Here is a 15707-nt window from a genome sequence, read left to right as displayed (position 1 = left end):
ATAGTTCTTATTTACATACATTTATTGTGCCCATTCATTACAAGGGATTGGTTCCAACATTGGTTTCCAATTTTGTAGGGAACCAATGTTGTGTGTGATTTTAAGAGTAACGTCATTTTGAGTTACAACTAGCTCTCTCTAATTCGATTTTCAAGGGACGGGGAATCTTTTTCGAATTAGAATTTCATACAACCCAAAGTGCACTGTAAGGGTCGAGATGAGCAAGGATGAGAAAAAGCACACTAAGGGTGTAAAATTTCAAAAATCTGAAAAGGTCAAAACATTTCATTTCTCGCCAAAATTAAATCAAATTTGGCTAAATTTGCTCTACTATAAGGGTGCGATTTCAAAGGCCTGATTGGGCCGCACCTTCGGTCGTATTTAATCGGGTGCCTCCCATGGGAGTTAACCAATTTTAGTTTAAAAAGATATCATATTTTCAAAATCATTCGTCAAATCATTCCAAGAAAGGCCGGCTTCATTTTTCAAGTTTAACCGCCCTAAAGGTGCTGATTATACATTATACTACTCCTCAATACAAAGACATCAATTGTTTGTTCAAAAGTATATATCCCACGCAGTTTCAATGGAATGTTATTATTGTTATTGCCTATTGCAATCTCAAACTCGTTGACAGATATAAACTTTCAATTACATTAAAAACCAAATATAAAAAAAAATCCAGACAATAAATCAAAACATTCATCTCGAGTTACTACTAGTTTCGTATTCTGATATTTTAAATATGTGTTTTGATTGTTCTTTTTAATTATTAATAGAAACAGCACGATGTAGCAAGTACCCTGTAAGAGCAATCCCTAGGGTAATTGTAACCGGCAAATACCAACCATATCCACTTGATTTGTTCAACTTCGGTTTGCGCCAATCGATAGCATACTGAAGGTACTTGATCGCTGCGTCTTTCCAAAACATTGCTCCTTTATACATCACAAAATCGTCGTTCAGGTTTTGGATTGCTGTGATTAGACCTTTAGCATCTGACTCAGGAAGCTCTTTGAATTCCTCTAAATATCTTTGGTAGGTTCGAATCCCAAACACAATACATTTCGTTTTCGGTAATTTCCGTAATGTTTTGTATTCAGCCCGGAAAGTGAGAACTTTTCCGGTTTCATCACCCTCAAAAATGGTCGTCTTATTTTCATCATTTCGATCGAGAGATCCTGAAGGTGTGAACAAATCAAGCGGCCCTTCTAAGTCGTTGAAAACGGCCCAATTAGCACGCCATAAGGGGCATTCAGGTTTCATTTTTTTGAAGACATCATAAACATGTTTGACAAGGTTTTCCATGAAAGGTTTAACAGGTATATGGATACCTGCGATGCCTTTTCGAAATTTATCCTTAAGTGACCAACGCATGGGAAAATAAACAATACCGGAAGTTAGTATGTACCCTTGTTCCGTATCATCCCATTCGATGATCGCCCAATCTTCTTGCGTCAGACGTCCAGCACGTATTAACGGACATACCGGATCATTCCGATCAGTTGATACTTCTTCATCTAATACTTTATTGTAAATTGAATATTCCCGTTTTTCAAAAATATACGGAAATCTTTCCGGAAGATAATCAACAAGCATTTCAAAAAGCTCCCATTTACAAGCTACAGCAGAGTCATCTGTTTGACTCATGTAGATTTGTTCGGGAAACAATTTCCATAATCGTTGTCTTTCTTTCATCTGGTCTGGATATGATTTATCAATCTTGACCCAATCCTCCAATTTCATACTTCGGGTATGCATTTTGACTTTGCCAGGAATTTCGTTATGAAAATTAAACACAAGAGGGTCATCGTCCCATGGAATGCTGCTAAGATCCACCATGTTTCATATATTCAAAATCAAAAAAATACACTCAATTTTTTTGTTCCAAAATGAGGATTTTCTCTATAAAATATTCCGTCTTATTTTCTTCCGAAAGTACATAAAAATAAAAAAATTGATAACAGTATTAGCTTTATCTCAGCACTTTTTAGCAAAGTAAAATGATTAGATAATAATCGCTCACGTGATAAAAACACAAAGAAATATTATATCCTGCAAAATGTTTGATTGGCGCAATTCACTGTCTAATTTTGTCAGAAAAGAAATATATTATGATATAAAAAATGCTTTAAAACGAGACATATAGATATTATTTCATCATTGTTGCTAGTTTCGGTGTGCAAAACACCGTTATCTACAAGAACATCTTGGCTGGAAAAAAACCACGGGGAGATTTATGTATTCATTTTTTCCGGGGGGATTTGATTTAGAGGATGCTATCGTTCGTTAAATGGGTAAAGTAGAATAGAAAACGCGGAAAATATACATGAGCGGCTTACAACCCCGTAAAATGAGCGGAAAAAATGGAAAAAATAGCAGTGAAAGAGTTTGGAAACACTTTAAACGTCTCCATCACTGCTTCCTCCACCGAGAAACATAGGAGAAATCTCCCAAGTTTTTTTGTTCCGCTTTGGGTTTACAAATCTATCCAATCTTCTAGATGTTTCCCCTTTTAATGATTTTTGATTAGGACTATCTACCCGAGGGGGGAGGGCGGAAACGACCTGTTTGCAAACTATAATAAGGGTATCAAAATTGGATCCTTTTATAATGCAGAGAGAAATTTGGTCAATGCGCCCATTGTGTAATTTACGGAACATTTAGCACATTCGACAGGATCTTGTTTCCAATTGCAAAAAAAAAAAACAGTTTTAAATTTATTACACTATACAATGTGATCAAAAATTGATTTTTTCTTATGTAAAACAATATGTGGCAGTTGCTCTCTGCGGGAGTAATAAATCAAGATTAAGAAGTATATATTCTGGTCGCTATTACTAGCGCGTCTAGTCTTACTTTTAGAGATTTTTCATTTAATCAATAAGAAGGACAGAGAAATAGACACGCAGTAAGTGATAACGTGTGACACGATACTGTTTCATGACACGATAATTTTATTATTATCAAAGGTTTTATTACATAAGTGATTCCATTTCATATCAGACACATATTTCATATCAGGGACAGTGTCTTGCTATTGTTATGTTATGCTGATATTAGCCAAAAAATGTTTTTCTTTTCCTCTTTCTGACCAATATTGCTCCACATCCGTGTCAATCCATTGTGAAAAAGCTTGTGAATTAGAATTAATGAGTAAGAAAAAGATATCACTCTTATTTAAAAACAAAACTTTTAAGAACCACTTTTACTTCACTGAAAAGCGTCCACCATTCCTTGACGTTCTCAAAAATCATTCATTCCGTTCCTTGACGTTCTCAAAAATCTATAAAATGCTTTAACTTTGAATCGAAATAACTTGGCTTTGGTGATAGCTAAACCCTTAATTTCTAGTACCTTTGGAAAGATCTTTTAAAGCTCTATCTTTTCTGTGTGCCAGATTCTTGAATTAGGTCCTCAATCAAAGCTACTGGCAGCCGAAAATATCGAAAATACCGTTCCTGAGAGAACAAAATTTCGCTGGTTGGACGTCAAGGAGATAATAACCCAACGCTTTGCGGGTGAAACGGACACCATAGAAATATCAAATTACTAAAACACTTTCACGGCTTTTTTACGGTGGTAAATGCGATTAAATATAACAGTCTAATCGTATACATGCACAGAGTCAGGGCGTCAGGGCGGTTCACGGAATTAAGTGGCGATAAAGTTTAGAACAAAACACTACAAACACCTCCACCACTGCTTACTTGCCCCGGAAGAAGCACCGTTTTCAAATTTATCCCACTTCCTAAAATATTTCATTTTTTTAGACTAAGCAAACTGGTCTGTTAATTAATCATGTCAGAGGGCGGGAACGTAAAGGCAGCGGGTGTTTGCTCGAATAGGAGCTGTGTAAGAGAACAAGCAAAAGTTGGCGATAGGCTGCTTATTTCAGCCCTTGCCGCCGAAAATTTATTCCTACACTTACCTAACTCATACGCTCACTTTCCTCCCGTGATACCGGTCCAGCCCGACTGGCGTGCATGTCTACCCTTTTTAGTGAGTCGTGTAGACGATAGTATTTAGTATAATCCAAAATTATCACACCTAGGTCCTAATTTCTTGCTAACTTCACCATCGTTAATCAAACCTACATCATTGAGCCACAAACCAAGTTGGGTTGTGGTTAAATGAGCGCTGTTTTGATGTTTAGCGCTTATCGTACATGCCTGTCTCAGTTGAGCTGCCCCGATAAATTCCGCAGGATGGAATAATTGGACCGATAGCCAGGGTTTGATAAGTTAAATCGTTCAAAGCCTTGCTCCAGTACAAGTTTTCATTTTCTCATGTTTATTTCAGGAGCTGAGCATTCGTAGACATTCGAAGGACGGTGAGAAGATTATCGCCGCTCTGGATTAAGGTTTTGTTTCTGAGATATAAGATATTAGACCAAGGCCTAATCGTGGACATGTGAGGGGCCGTGAGAAGATTATCGCCGCTCTGGATTAAGGTTTTGTTTTTGAGATATAAGATATTAGACCAAGGCTTAATCGTGGACATGTGAGGGGCCGTGAGAAGATTATCGCCGCTCTGGATTAAGCATAAGGTTTTGTTTTTGAGATATAAGATATTAGACCAAGGCCTAATCGTGGACATGTGAGGGGCTGTGAGAAGATTATCGCCGCTCTGGATTAAGGTTTTTGTTTTTGAGATATAAGATATTAGACCAAGGCCTAATCGTGGACATGTGAGGGGCCGTGAGAAGATTATCGGCGCTCTGGATTAAGGTTTTAACTGGAAAAAGTCCTTTGAAAGGCTTCGTTTTTGAGATATAAGATATGATTCTGATCTCAATATTCACCAAAAGGTAGCCCATTTTTCCAAAGCGTAACTCTTAACATTCGTTGTTTTTCATTAGTACAGTGGAGTCTCCATAACTCGAACGGCCAGGGGGAAAGGAATCTGTTCGAGTTATGGAGGTCCGATTAGTAGAGGTTTTTTTATGAGATTTTATTAAGAAATTTTCAAGGTGTCAACGAATTATTGTTTGAGTTACGGAAAAGTTCGATTAATAGAGGTTCGATTTGTGCATGAAAATTCGACTATAATAGAGACAATCACTCAATTGACCCATCGATTGCTGATTTTCGTCCAGAAAATGATGGTAAAGCAAAGTAAAGAATTTTGAAAATATAGTCTTTAAAAATGTAGCTCTATATATAATAATAATCTATCAATGTATAAAAATTTCTATATGAAAATACTATGCGGGAAAGTAAAAATAAACTTTATGATAATATCTATATAAAAGTGCAGTAGAAAATTCTTGTTATCTACAATTCTAACAAGTTTGCTTCGTTGTGATTTGTGAAATTGACCAAAAATTTTGATTTTGAAGGCCATAATTTAAGAATTTCGAACAAGTTTTTTGAAATAAACGTTGCAGAGAAGCTGTTCATCTAAAGAATCCTGCATTTATTAAAATTAGACAAAAAGAACGACCAATTTTGCTATCCACAACCACAACCGAAAGTGATTGTACCACCCCACATCCACGGGAATTAACTACATATGGTTTTAAATAACGACAAATTACGCATGCGTATTACAATTCAGCATTCTTTAGATGAACAGACTGAGCAGAAACATCATTTTTCCACATAAAGCTAAAATCTGTCCGTTTTTCTTCCCCTATTATATCGGTGTAAGTTGATTTTCCATAAAACAAATCTATGACGCATCATAGCACACACATAGAAGAAGGCACCGGCAAAAAGTCTGTAGCCAAAACTCCATCAACAAAGCCAAGTCAAAAAGCAAATGTAGATTTTCAAAGGTCAGTTTGCTTACTATTCAATCTTAATTTTCCAATAAAGTCATTTTTGAAGGATCCAAAATACAAGATGTTATGGTCGTTAGGATCTTCATAAACTTCCGAAATATGCGTTATGACCGAACCATCGGGGTCGTGATAACTCTTAATGATATCGCCGTAGTAATCAAGCTTAATCATCAACCCATATTTCTTGATTAGACCGTGGAACGTCTCTTTAGGTAAAAGCTAAAGAAAGAAAGTGCAATATTGAATATTTTTATATAATATTTTTCATACATATTTGAACTTTAAAAAATCAAAGTCTAGGAAATAATTAGTAAAAGTACGGGTATTTGATTAACTTGATTAACGCCAAATAAAACACTTGCCTCATTTTGAAACGATTACAAAGATATTTATCGTAGCTGAGATATCTATCATCTTTTAAAGGAATTGACTAGAGAGTTGATGAAAATATTAGATTTTTCTCATACCTTAGCAATAGCTGATTTCAAATTGGGATAAGGTCCAACTGAGTCCAAAAACGAGAACGGCCACTTTCTAATAGATGGCAAGGCTACCCAATAACCACCATCTTTAGAAGGGCGGATATTATCCGGCGCCCCTGGAAGATTGTCGGAGAAGAGATCATAAATTCCTTTTCTTGAGCCTTTCAAAAATAACCTAGAATGAGAGTAAAGAGTATTAAGTTAATACTCGGCTGTTTATTTCTGAAAAACATACAAATTACCTTTTCTGACCAACACTCCTTGTAAAAAGAACGCACCGCCCATTTTTGAAGGATTTTCAGTGTTGTGAATTTATCGATAAAATGCTGAATACAACAAAAATCAATCCTTTCTCAGTGACCAAGTGAGTCTAATTAACCCCAGTTGAATTGTTGAAATTTCACTGCAGTAAGGAATAGAATAGAAAAGATAGTAATCAGGGTTCCCACAGCTTTCAAAATTTTAAATTTAAGGAGAATTGAGGAGAATTAAGGAGGATTTTTTACTTTTTTGAGGAGAAATCTGTTAAAATTTGAGGAGTTTTTCATATAGTTTTAGAAAAATTGAGGAGATTTTCCAAGGAGATTTTCAAGCAAGAAAAATTGCAAGTAAGTTAAAATAATTTTAGTAAAATTGGTCCTGGGCGGCAATTAAGGGGGCATAAAGTAATTTTTAACATTGGGGCGTTTTAAAAACCCCATGTAGTGCTGCTTGCTCTTTAGCGCCCCCTCAAAAAAAACTCTGTTGGGGGGTCGTGGCCCCTTTCCCTGCCAGAACGCCATTGATGTTGAGTTATTGAAAAACAATAAAGAGACGTGCGAGCGCAGCGAGCGGAAGATTTTCCATGTTATTCTTGAAAATCAATTTTCGAAACATATTTCAAAGGCCAGCGATACTACCTTGAACGTTTTTTTAATTTTGGTCAAATTTAATTGAGGAGATTTGAAGAAAATATTGGAGAAAATCGAGAAAAAGTAGGAGATTTGAGGAGAATTGAGGAGAAATTTGAAATTTAAGGAGAATTGAGGAGATTTGAGGAGCTGTGGGAGCCTTGTAAACTCCTCAAGCTCGAGAATGAATATTTCCCTTAGCTACCTCAGTCCAAAGAATGTTGAAAATAGTTCTATTTGACATTTTAGGGCAAATTCAAACAAAAAAGTACAAGAATAAACTATACCTCATAATTCGACTAGCTGTGGTTTCACATACTACAACAAATTCCTCATCAGGGGATAACGCAATTCCATTCGGGAAAAACAACCCATCCATCAGTACTTCACTTTGTTTTGTCTCTATATCATAACTGATTAAACGCCCTTGACCACCGCCCTCCAAGATCATGTATGGAAAATCACGCCTCTGCCATTTCCAACTTGAGTCTGTAAAATAGACCTTATTACTACTTGAGATGGTTAAGTGGTTGACAAATTTGAATGGAACATCGTTGACTCCTTTGGAAGCAGAAATTAACGTTGTAAGTTCCCCAGCTTTTAAGTTGTATTTTAGTAAACCAAGGTAAGCGTCACAAATGATGAGATTTTCCTGGTCACGATCAAATTGTAAACCTAAAGGTCGTCCACATTTGTCCTCTGCTGTTATATTGCCTAAAATAAATACAAGGAATGGGATTGGAGAGAAAGTCCAGCTTAGATGAACTTTTTTATGACTATGCTTTTTGCAGAGTCTCCCGAACGTGTACTATGCACTGGCACAATCGAATTACCCCAAAACGCAGTCCTCTACTGTGATGTTGGCTGAAGATTAGAAAAAGATGCTTTCTTTGTTTCCACTGACTGTGGAACTTACATGATAAGATGAATATGGAAGTTTTTTTTATGTTTTTGTAATAAAAACATCAGTAACAAGCTAGATGCTGAATGGACCTACCTGATGATGAAAGTTAGATAGCAATGCAAGGAGAAAAATGAAAAAAATCAGTCAGAAAACATAGCGTTTAGCGAAAATGCATAACGCAAGAAATTTATCATTGATTGATGGTGGGGGAGAGGGAAGGGTTGTAAGGAACAAGCGATACTTTTATGGACCTACCTGGTAAAACATGTATATCTATCTATGAACATATTATAATGAAAGAATGAAAATTTAAGGCAGCAATAAATTCTTTAAAGTATGAAAAGTATAAATCCACATAGCATAAAGTGATTAAATCTTGAAAGAGACAAACAATGTTTATTAAAAGCAAAAAAATACTGACACTGTAAACAATCATTCAGAAATAAATCAAAACTGAAGTAAGAACAAACTTGATTTCATTTTTCAGTTTTCATTTCATCATAGATTGCGTTTCATGTGGCGGAGTTGGGGATGGGGAAGGGGGGAGCAATAAGATTACAAACTCAATTCTATTTATTTACAAAGTCCTATATTACATTTTACATTTAAACAAAATATACATAAATATACAGTTGAATTACCGAATTTTTAATTATCAATTATGAAAATTCTAAGAGTATGGAATGAGGTTAACAAAAATAGCAAAGTGATCACTGAAAGGAGATGGCATCCACCCTGCTGCATCGGAGCAATTATTTTGGAAGATAAGATCTAAAATATTTCCATCAATATGAGTGGGATAATGACAACGCTGGTGAAAGATATGCGGTGGTAATAATTCATTCAGATCATTTCTGTTAACAGGCAAGTTGAAATCACCAAGAATTACTGTCGAGTATGTGGCAACGTCAATTTGCTGTCCTATTTGATCGAGTTCGATTTGCAGCGATTGTATAAACAAAGGAATTGAACTTGCCGGAGGTCTGTAAATTAGAACGAGTAAAATATATTCACCATTGACCATTATCAAAGACGGAAGTAATTCTATGTTACTAACTGTATTTAATAGCTGAATTATTTGAACATGATTCGTATCATAAGTTATTGCTAGTCCATGTTCAGTTTGTTTGTGTAATGTTTTCCAAGTAGATAAGTTTGGATTATCCTCTACCCTTTTGGCAGTATTTCTACCAGTTTCTGTAAAACATAGCAAGCAGCATCTAGAGGTGTAAATTTTTTGAGATAGGAAATGCTCAATATGCATATTCCATGATCTAATATTGAAAAGACACAAGTTTGGACCGTGCATTCTTTCCAACGGATGAGTTAACAATAAAGCCTTGTTCGATCTCATTTCCTCCATTGCTTTTAGGGCCTTATTATTTACAACAATATGTTTATCAGGCTTGAAATTCAATAAATGTATATTGTTACTAGATGTGGCACGAGAAAGTAGTGTGTATAGAAGCCCTGGTCCAACTGGTGTTAACCCTTTCCCACTTCTAGTTGATTGATCTAAATTCCCACTTGCGTATTCCAATGTACTACCTTGTGCTTTGTGAATTGTAGTAGCAAATGCAACAATCAATGGGAACTGTTTTCTTGTGATTTCAATGTCATTGAATTTGAAAGTTTTTGTTTCTGGGTAAATAGGAACGCATGATTTGTATTCATATTTTAATCTCGAGTCTTTCAGTTTGTTACCAGATGAGGGATTGTCAAATTGAACCAATATCATACCCGAGGGTTTGTTGTTTCTAAGCCCTTGAATGTATCGAACTATCCCGGTTGAGCCATTAATCAATTTATCTTCAACATCTTTGTTGATCGTGAGCATGACTCTAGCTCCAACACATATCGTCAATTCCTTTGGTAGCCCTGCAGTCTCATTGATTGGCATATCTTTCTTTAAGTTAACTTTAGTTCTTGACTCATCTTTTGCTAAAGAGGTATGTTTATTACCCCATTCTTTACATTGTCTCAAGCAAAGAGAATTTTGCTGATCTTTTAGTCGGTTAGTTATGTACATTTTCATGAAATTCTCTGGCCATTCAGTTGTATCAGTCTGTTCGAAAGATGAAATTTTTTCGATATCAGCTGACGTATGGTTACCTTCACGAAGCCTATTAAGTAATTCAGCGAATTCAGAATCTCCACTTTGTCTAACTATTTCCTCTAACTCGTAAAGTTGGAATTCGTCCCATGCGAATCTTAAACCTTTTGGGTCGTATATTGAGTTTTGACCAACAGGTGTCAACTGAAAAAAGTCTCCAATCAATAACAAGGAAATGCCACCAAACGAATCTTTATTTTCTTTGATATTTTGCAATCTTAAATTCAAATCATCAAAACTTTTGTCCCCAATCATAGAGATTTCGTCAATTATAAGAATCCTTAGGTATTTAAATTTTACTCTCAGATTTTGCATATTTGAATCGCTGAGTGATTTATTAATAATGTATGTCCCCTTTCCATATATTGGTAGTTTCAACACTGAGTGCAAGGTGGTTCCGTCAATGCTTGCTGCCGCTTTACCAGTTGATGCAGTTACAAGAACAGATGGGTGTGTGTCACAATTTTGACCAGGCTCTTTCAAGATCTTTCTCAACTGTTCCGTCAAAGCTTTTACCAAGAAACTTTTTCCAACACCTGCACCACCACTTAATAGAATTCTAAATGGGTCTGGTTTTTCAAGGGAATTGTTTTTCTCAGCTAATTTAAGAGTCATAACATATTTAAATATGTAATTAAAAAAGTTTTGCTGTTTTTCGTTAAAATTAGAACACATATTGTAAAATAAATCACGTGGTATAGCAGGATTTTGATTTGTCACAGTAAAAGGTATCAAGGGGTTCTCATTCGATTCATCATTAGATTCATTGTCTTGATCAAAGTCTATCAAATCTGGATGAAATACACCATAATCGTTGCCTTGTTCATCTTCACTGCTACTTTCTGAGTCAGAGTTATCATAAACGGGTATTTCGTCCAGGTCTATTTCATTTGGTTGGTTAAAATGAGAATCATGTTTTAAAATGTTTGGCATAATCACCTCTTCAACTTCAAAGAATTTTTCTTCAAATGTTGCACAATCTCCTTTAATGGTATCTTCATTTTCCCAAGGCATGTATAATTGGAGAAGTACAAGGTAGTAATTATTTCTATCTTGAAGTTTACTAACTTTATGATATCGGATTACACACGCGCGGCTTCTTTTTCTCATTTTCCCCATGCCATTTTTCAATGTAATTGTTTTGGATAATTCAGCATTAATCTCGATAGTTTCTGTTTCAGATTCATTTACTTCATTTTCTTCTTCATTTTCGTTTTTCTTTGGATAAGTATACGTGGAAGCAAAGTCAGCATAGCACATGTCTCTTAAGTTGTTGGGACGATGAGCATACTTGTCAATTAAATTCTTTTTGTAAATATTTTTGGACTCTGGATCGAGTTTAGCTAGCTCAGATGGATTTTTTAACATCCTTAATCGCTTTTCTTTTGGTCCTGATGGAATATATTCAACATCAATATTCGAGGTTCGCATCTTTAAAGACAGAGTCCTTTTTATCGCTTCATAAGTCGATACTTCACGTTTAGTCAAAAACACATTTCCTATAGCACGCAATTTATCTTTTACAGCTTTTCCAGATGCCTCTTTGTGTGCCTTTTGCTTAAGTTCACTCATATTTCTTTCTGGTTTGCACATGTAAGAAGTAATATACGCTAACACCGCATACATATTTGTAACGTATTGAATGTTCATGTTTGATTGTAAAAGGCTAATTATGACAGTATTGTATGGGCCGATGTTAGTTTCATGAGGTTCCCTTTTGTAAATCACAGTCAACTTTCTTTGAACAATATCTAATGCAGAGAAATATTCATCTCTTGAAAGATCACAAGATGATAATAAATCATCAAGAGTAACACTTTCAAGATCTGTACTGTAATTATTAATTTCGTCAAGTACCTTATCTAAAATTCTTTTGCTTTGTCTATACTCATTTTTATCAATGTATTTTCCACGTATAATACGAGTTTCTTCACAAGGTGGCCAAGGTGCTTTAAACCTACATCTTGATCCACTTTTCTTTCTACAAGTAAATGTGTGATGATGTTTTTGAACTGTGTTAACTAGATGGTAGAGCTCAGGATATTTTTCTTTATCCGGTAGCTGACACGTGACATATTTGTCAATGAAATCGATAACCTCGTTGTCTTTGCTACTGTCTCTCTCATTGATCTTAGGTGCATCTTTAATATGGACTTGTGAATGGACGTGTTCCAGCCCCGTACGATGTTGAAATTCTCTTCTATCGTCATAATTTAGAATCTGTCCTATTGGATGCATGCCGCTCATGAGCATCTTTGGAAAAACTTTATTGAAAATGTGATCGATTTGCCTGGCTACTGTGACAGGGTTTCTTTTTAAATATTGAACTTTTTCACTCCAGCTCATATTATTCACCTCTTCATCTGTTAGATTTTCTCCGTATTGTGTAGCGACTACTTTGATAATACTCGTCCATTTAAATAATGCTGCACTCCATGTAAGAAAGTATGTGCTAGGTCCAAACACGCGACATTTAGCTAAAACATCCAACATCATGTTATGGCACCACTGCGGAGTTCCTCTAATATTCTTGAATGAGTTTTGGAAAATTTGATCATCATTTATCATTTGTCTAACGTTATCAGGGTTGGTCAATGATCCTGCTGAAATATCACTTTGAAAGTGTTTTTGCTGTGAAAAACTGATTGCACTAGCAACATTCGAGCTTTCCGTCCAATGCAAAGAATGAAATATGTACTGAGGATCTGAAGCAAATCTATCATCTGATGATTTCAGCCTGGCATGGACATATTTTATTGGAGTTATATTCCTATCTCTAGGCGTATTGAAGTAATTCTTAGCATCAGGATAATGCCCTGGAAAAGCTAATGCTTCCCAATCTGGTTCAGAATAGAATGACACAGGCATTTCGTTTTCGCACGGTGCAATATTGACAATTTCATCAGATGATACAGAGGCGGGTTGTTTATGAGCAATCTCAATAGCTTGTTCTGAAGTAATATTTGCGCCTTCAATGTCATACATTAGAGTTGGCTGGGAAGAATTGTTATCTTTAATTTGTTTTTCGTGATTTTTATCATTGCCTTCAATGTTATCATCACTATCACTTTCAACATCTTGCTGAGGTTGTGCATTTTTTTCAGTAAGTAGTGACCATAATTCAGGGTCTCTTCTCAAACTTTCATCTTCCCATCTCGCATTAGGTACAACATTTTCATAAAATTTATTTATTTCAACTAACTTTTCTAAAGCTTTTGTAACAAATGCAGGTCGGATATTTTGTTTATTCACATAGCTTTTATCTGTAAGACGTCGCTTTAAAGCGAGTGATATTAAAAATTCTTCACTACAAACTCTTGGTAAAATCTTTTGAATTTTGTCTAGATTTGCCGGAACCATTACGCACTGCCCTTTGAGACCTTGCTGTCCACCTTTATGTTTTGGTACAATAAACATGAAGGGAATAATTTGCGACACAAGCATCATTTCTATGGGACACAAATTATCTAATTCAGGAATTCTAGGCGATAGCTGTAAATTATTTGCCTGTGCTTGCATGGGTAACTTATCTTTTTTAATTGCTTTATCGCACGGGTAACAAATCCAATAAATTTTTTCCGGGTCACAATCTTTATTTGAAATATCACATTTTTCAAAAATCTCAAATTCTTCATATTCCTTATGGAGAAAGTTCTTACCATTTCCTTTATATTCCCACTTAATGCAAATGTGACACTTATTTGTAGGACCTTCTTTTATTGCAGAATCAAAATTTTGTTTCAAAATTTCAAACGCTTTAGTTAAAGTTATTGATGGATCAACCATACTAGCATTTTGAACTTTTCCAAACTCCTTTTGTTGTTGCGCTCTATGAAAACTTCGGTAATCTTTCATTTTTTCCCGAGCAGATTTTCGAACCTTTTCTTTTTCAAAGTCGTCTTGATTATCCCTGGTTTCTTTCATTCTTTTTTGAGCAGATTCTTTCTCTTGTTTCCTTTCAAATTCATCTTGATTATCCCTTAAATTCTTCTTTCTGGCCTTGTCGGATTTTCGAACCTTTTCTTTTTCAAATTCGTCTCGATTATCCCTGGTTTCTTTCATTCTTTTTTGAGCAGATTCTTTTTCTTGTTTCCTTTCAAATTCATCTTGATTATCCCTTAAATTCTTCTTTCTGGCCTTGTCGGATTTTCGAACCTTTTCTTTTTCAAATTCATCTTGGTTATCCCTTAAATTCTTCTTTCTTGCCTGATCAGATTTTCGAACCTTTTCTTTTTCAAATTCGTCTTGGTTACATCTTATTTTTTTCATTATTTTTTTAACAGACTCTCTCTCCTGTTTCTTTTCAAGTTCATCTTGGTTATGCCGAAAATGTCTTTTTCTAGACTGGTCACTTTTTCTAAACAACCGCTTTTTGACCTCATCCATATTATATCGTACATCTTTCATAGCGTTTTTCTTTGAAGAAGTTGATAATTTTCGCTTTCGCTTAACTGGAGTAAAAGGTTTATCGAGAGTGCTTCTGGTTTCAGTAACTTTACGATTTTGTCTATCAAGTTCTTGAAGAAGGGAATTTCTCATCATTGTTTCAGATGTGAGATTTTTTATCGTTGCAAAGGATTGGAAAGGGTTGTCTATTGCGACATCAAGATTAGCGTGTGTGACTTTAGAAGTTGGATCTTCATTACCAGTACTAACTATGTCTGGAGAAGGAGAATACTGAGAGTCAGAATGACTTTTGTTTTCAATAGGTGTTGTGGGCATTTCTCCACTAGTTTTTTTGTAAATCAAAAGGTACGGAACGCTACGATCATCAACTTTATACTGAGACTGAACATTCGGAATGGGTACAACACTCTCATCGTCAACCCTATACCAAGTTTCTCCGTATTTTACAACAGCCGTGTAATGGCCACTGTTAGCCGAATTGCCATGATGGTAAACGATTGCTTGCAAATGAAGCTTTCCCAGCAGAACATTGTCAAATTGTGTTTCAACGTTTAAGTTGGGGGCTAGCTTTTTAGACACGAAAGTATTCTGGTCAAATCCGAAAATAACTAATTGAATAACTAACACATTAGAAACATTGAATAAAGTCCTGAATTTTTTGGCAACTGTACGAACGGGACAGTGAGAACACTCGTAGGCTTCTTGGAGAAATTCTCCGTATGGGTCATTAACCATTTTCGAAACAGCATTTTCAATAGAATTTACACTGAAACGGTTTGGAAGCTGTATTTGACATATATTATCAGTGACCTCTTTGTTAGAGAAATTACCGCAAGTTTGACATAAAATTGATTCTGCAAATGATATACAGAAAATACTATCATTGGGCACGAACTGGTCTGCTGTTAGAGGATTTACTTGATTCAAAATATGAAGCATAAATTCTTGTGCATCAAACTGTTCTCGAAGAGTATGGTTATAATGTGGTAATTCTATAGATTTGATAAACTGATATGTTTCCAATGTGTTTTCAGAGGATTCGATTTTTGTAAAAAGTTCTTTGATTGCAAGTTTTATTGGGCTATCGACATCAAGATTAAATACAGATGCGCGGAAGCTATCAACA

At 35.4% G+C, this 15707-nt stretch overlaps 3 protein-coding genes across 4 annotated transcripts in view; all 3 read right to left on the bottom strand.

The window, feature by feature from the left end:
* Positions 1-683: 683 nt before the first annotated feature.
* On the bottom strand, positions 684-1937 carry LOC136799213 (uncharacterized). Its single transcript, XM_067055899.1, has one exon. It carries the CDS (start codon positions 1840-1842, stop codon positions 766-768), a length of 1077 nt encoding a protein of 358 aa, XP_066912000.1. The 5' UTR covers positions 1843-1937; the 3' UTR covers positions 684-765.
* A 3185-nt stretch (positions 1938-5122) lies between these two features.
* LOC136799211 (adipocyte plasma membrane-associated protein-like) overlaps positions 5123-15707 on the bottom strand; it is a 39175-nt gene continuing 28590 nt past the window's right edge. For both annotated transcript variants that reach the window (XM_067055895.1, XM_067055896.1), the window contains 3 exons: positions 7445-7871; positions 6253-6442; positions 5123-6004 (listed from right to left, as the gene is read on the bottom strand). In XM_067055895.1, coding sequence (XP_066911996.1) covers positions 5774-6004; positions 6253-6442; positions 7445-7871 — 848 coding nt within the window. In that variant the 3' untranslated portion in view covers positions 5123-5773. The remainder of the gene's footprint in view (positions 6005-6252; positions 6443-7444; positions 7872-15707) is intronic.
* On the bottom strand, positions 8732-15456 carry LOC136799180 (uncharacterized). Its single transcript, XM_067055865.1, has one exon. The coding sequence runs from the start codon at positions 15314-15316 to the stop codon at positions 8732-8734; it is 6585 nt and encodes a 2194-aa protein (XP_066911966.1). The 5' UTR covers positions 15317-15456.

Source organism: Clytia hemisphaerica, unplaced genomic scaffold (assembly GCF_902728285.1).
Source record: "Clytia hemisphaerica strain Z4C2 unplaced genomic scaffold, Clytia hemisphaerica genome assembly, whole genome shotgun sequence".
Classification (NCBI taxonomy): Eukaryota; Metazoa; Cnidaria; class Hydrozoa; order Leptothecata; family Clytiidae; genus Clytia; species Clytia hemisphaerica.
This window is presented reverse-complemented; position numbering and strand designations above follow the sequence as displayed.

What these genes read in the sequence shown, in the direction of transcription:
- LOC136799180 (XM_067055865.1), bottom strand. Translation starts at nt 15,316, where the DNA reads ATGGTTAATGACCCATACGGAGAATTTCTCCAAGAAGCCTACGAGTGT.
- LOC136799213 (XM_067055899.1), bottom strand. Translation starts at nt 1,842, where the DNA reads ATGGTGGATCTTAGCAGCATTCCATGGGACGATGACCCTCTTGTGTTT.